The sequence below is a fragment of the Chiloscyllium plagiosum genome, chromosome 19, assembly GCF_004010195.1.
Source record: "Chiloscyllium plagiosum isolate BGI_BamShark_2017 chromosome 19, ASM401019v2, whole genome shotgun sequence".
NCBI classification, from domain to species: domain Eukaryota; kingdom Metazoa; phylum Chordata; class Chondrichthyes; order Orectolobiformes; family Hemiscylliidae; genus Chiloscyllium; species Chiloscyllium plagiosum.
The window spans coordinates 17,535,158-17,539,216 of record NC_057728.1 but is presented as its reverse complement, the minus strand read 5'-3'; the positions used below and the strand labels follow the sequence as shown (position 1 = coordinate 17,539,216).

The following is a 4,059-nucleotide window of genomic DNA, read 5'->3' as shown; positions in this document are numbered from 1 at the left end:
TAATTTCAGTTACATCATACTGTAAATTTTTACTATAAATTCTGTGTTACGATCAAGCCCTCCACTATCACCTGATGAAGGAGTGTTGCTCCGAAAGCTAGTGTGCTTCCAATTAAACCTGTTGGACTATAACCTGGTGTAGTGTGATTTTTAACTTTGATTATTCCCATTGGTATGCAAAGTGAACTAACTCAGCACAGATCTCAAATCAAACTTATTCTATGTGGCCCAGTTCAATTCGAGGTAAGAAGCTGACATGTTGCTGCAGCAAAGCAGCTTTAGGAATGATTATTCTTAATAATTGATGGAATTTCAATACATAGGTTAATAAAAGTGATGGAGTTTACCACAGTGTTAGTATAACATTGCTTACCAGCCTATTTGGAAAACAATGTCCCTTCAACAAGACATGCTATTATGAAGATTATTTCAGCAGAAGCATTAAAAATCCACAGAGGCTTGTTAAATCTTACTGATAGGATTAGTGCAATTGATAAAAGAGAACTGAAACACTAGCAGTTAGTGAAATTCAATTTTTAATGTTCTTGGTTTAATTGCTTTATATTAATTAGGAGCCTTGTCATTGAACCCTTTTTCATTACAATGATTTTACTCCTTGGTGTTGTCTATTTGCAAATCGTATAAAAATTGTAAAGTTTCAGCATTCTTAAATGTGCTGCTTGATAATTTTGCCTAATTCTGTAAAGATAGAAAAAGGCAGTTTCTGGAATTCATTCAACAGACTATGTACAAGTCTCTAAACCTCTGTGTTACAGTTAATTTTTTTCACTCAATCGACTCCTGGCATTTGAAGGTTGCTTTCAAGCTGCTAGGAAGTGCTATGCTCTCCTTCACTTGTCCTTGTACTTTGCAAACAAACAATGCAAGATTCGGATCGTGGCTTTACTGTCCAGATTTACAACATCTGTGGAGAGTCAGGAAAGAGAGGAAGTTTCTCTTAAAATGTGCAATCACAATCATAAGGTATATACAAACAAAGAAGCTATCCAAGTCTATCACTAAACAATCATACAGCTCTCATTCCAGAACCCTTGCTGGCTTGAAAGTTCACTTCAAGCCTTATTCTTTGTAACGTGATTAAACTTTCCCTGATATTGGACCTAAATTTGTTTTTCACCCATTCTGATCCTCTCCACTCCACCACCAACACCTACCCCATTTCATATGTCTCTGAAATCAATGCGTAGTTGGAATGAAGCTTCAATGAATGTAAAATCAGATATTTATGTACGGTTCAAATCAGTCTGAAACCTGATGCTAAAGCCAAACACTGCAGATGTTGGAAATCGGAACTAAAAACAGAACACAAAGGTAATACTCAGTCATTCATGCAGCATCTGTTATGCAAAAGAAAAGTTAGTGTTTTAGGTCTGTGACCTCCTATCAAAAAAATCTTAAAGCTTGTCATTGTGATGGCTCTGTATACCCAATAGCACTGATCAGCATATATGCAGTTCTCTTATCTACAGCATTGTAATTAAACGACACTGAGATAATGGAGCTGAGGTAGTATTTCTTCTTAGACCATAAAAAATAGGAAGAGAAGCAGGCTGTCCCGCCCCTCAATCCATGACCCTTGATTCCCAGACTGATTAAGAATCTACCTGTCTCAGCCTTAAATACACATAAGGACTCTGCCCCCAAAGCTCTCTGTGGCAAGGAATTCCAAAGACTCTCAACCATCTGAGAGAAGGAATCCTCCTCATCTCAATCTTAAACAGGCATCCTTTCAGTTTGAAACTATACCCTCTGGTTCTGGAGGGTGCTTTTCCTCAGTGTTTTCAGCAAGCCATCAATAATTTCAACAAATATCCATCCTTCTCGGCAATTTCCAAATATCCATCCTTCTCTGTAACTCACAAACACAGCACACAGATGTAAAATAAAACACAAAGTTCCATATATTACTCAATTGTTGATTTATTTAGTTTTTCCCTTTATTCTGGCCTTACTGATGACTGCTCAGAGAGGGAGCTATTTTATCACACCTTTAGCTAGCTTCATGTGTTTACAACTGGCTTTGAGTTGGGTTTTTATTAAAAGCTAGCAGTTTTTTTGCTTGTCCCATTTGTTGTCACTCTGGGTGAACACCTGGTTTGCCTCATGTGGCACTACCCCAATGTTCAGTTTTAAATATCTTTGCATGGGATTGAGGGATTATCAGAGAGCTTCATCTGATTTTTGTTCATTATTTCATCACCTTCCCATCTGTTCACACTCCTCTTTAAAACAGCAGTGAACAGTGACACCAACCAAGTACAGGACTTTAGGGTCATGAGAAGGAAGGATGACAACATTAAACAAATACTGAAATTGGACGTTCCAGTGTTTGCAAGATTAATATCTCACTCTATCTTTCAGTTTGCAACAAATCTTTGTGCAGATACATACAATCAAAATCACCTGTCTAATAATAGTGTCTGAATTATTTTAGAATGTGCAGTTCATCCAATTTTAAAATAAATTTTACACGGTTAAAATTAATGTACAGGTCATTCTGCTATAACGCGATAGTTATAAAAATCGCACCAAGGAAAACAGCTATAGAAAACTGCGCTATGGAAAAATGGCTATAGAAAACCACTATATCTGTTCAACAAAAAGTTTGCATTATCCAAACATCCTCCACAATTCTTCAATCATGTTATAACCTATTCAGGTTGACGAAAACGCGTTACACCAGAACAACTTATAGCTGAATGCTGGCTTTGGAGTTGGATGATGCTGGACTTGTTACCTATTTTGTTCCTTGCAGGCTGCTCTACTGCCATACCCCAAGCCATCCATGACCCCACCCAAACTGGATCATGAACCTCCCATTGCCTAAAGCCCCTGCCTCAAAACTCCAACAAAATCTAAATTTGCTGGGCCCTTGATCCTGAGACTGTTCGTTTTGAAAGAGAGTGTACCTGCAAATAGTTACTTAGAGCCTGAGTTACTGAGGACCTATACTTTCCATATAAAATCATCCCTACAGCTGGTTCATTTTCCTAGAGGTGGGTTCAAGAAAAATCAAATGTAAAAGTCTCATTAATAACTCAACTTCAAGGAAGCAAATCTATATTCTATTCTGTTGTGGTTTAAATAGCCCAAATCAGATGGATTCCAGTCTCAGCCTCGGCTAAGTCTCATCGCCACAGGAACTTAACCCAGCTGTACTGACCGAGAAATAGGCAAAATCACAACAACCTTAATCTTCAAAAGTACAAAAAAAAGGACCTTCTTATCTTCCTAAATGTTCACTGACCTGCAGGATCAATTGGGTGCTTCAACAGTCCTCTCTCTTTAAGAAGTTTCACCACAAATGTAACATTGTAAAGCTGTAATTGAAGACAGCATATGTTATAATGGGCTTTATTTTCTGTGCAAAAGATATCAGTGCCTAATTCAGGTACATGAGAAATGAATTTTAGTTAAAAATTTGAATTAAATCTGAAGATGTGCATTAGAATTTTTGTAGAAGCTATAGAGGCTCTTGCTGCCCCCAATTCCCATCCCCACCACCAGTAAATTTAATAAAGTATGTTGATGATCGGGGATTAATATAATACAGATTAATAGTAATGTGGAGTGATTAGCTGTGAATCTGACTGTTAATTATCAGGCTTCTTAAAGCTTCACATCACTCCAACCTCAAACAGCGCTGATAAGCTAAGCAGTCACACATTGAGTTAAATGAGAATCTAGGATTTTGAAATTCACAGATACCTATAAAATCTAAACTAAGTACTTCATGCATTTAGCATACCCAGAGCTTATCTCAACAAAACAGCAAGCTGTGCTCCAATGTAGTAGGAAACAAATGTGAGATTCATCACATGATGGTTGTTTACGTGGAGTGCTGAATGCAAAGATAGATCTCCTGTCCAATCCTGCAAGTCAACTGATTGAGTTTAGGGATCAGTGGTGCTGGAAGAGCACAGCAATTCAGGCAGCATCCGAGGACAGGCAAAATCGACGTTTCGGGCAAAAGCCCTTCATCAGGAATAAAGGCAGAGAGCCTGAAGCGTGGAGAGATAAGCTAGAGGAGGGGGGGGG

General features: G+C 38.0%; 1 protein-coding gene across 2 annotated transcripts in view; it reads right to left on the bottom strand.

Moving 5' to 3' along the window:
- Window positions 1-519: 519 nt before the first annotated feature.
- parvg (parvin, gamma) overlaps window positions 520-4,059 on the bottom strand; it is a 46,470-nt gene continuing 42,930 nt past the window's right edge. For both annotated transcript variants that reach the window (XM_043709210.1, XM_043709211.1), the window contains 2 exons: window positions 3,269-3,341; window positions 520-925 (listed from right to left, as the gene is read on the bottom strand). In XM_043709210.1, the coding sequence (XP_043565145.1) occupies window positions 852-925; window positions 3,269-3,341 (147 nt within the window). In that variant the 3' untranslated portion in view covers window positions 520-851. The remainder of the gene's footprint in view (window positions 926-3,268; window positions 3,342-4,059) is intronic.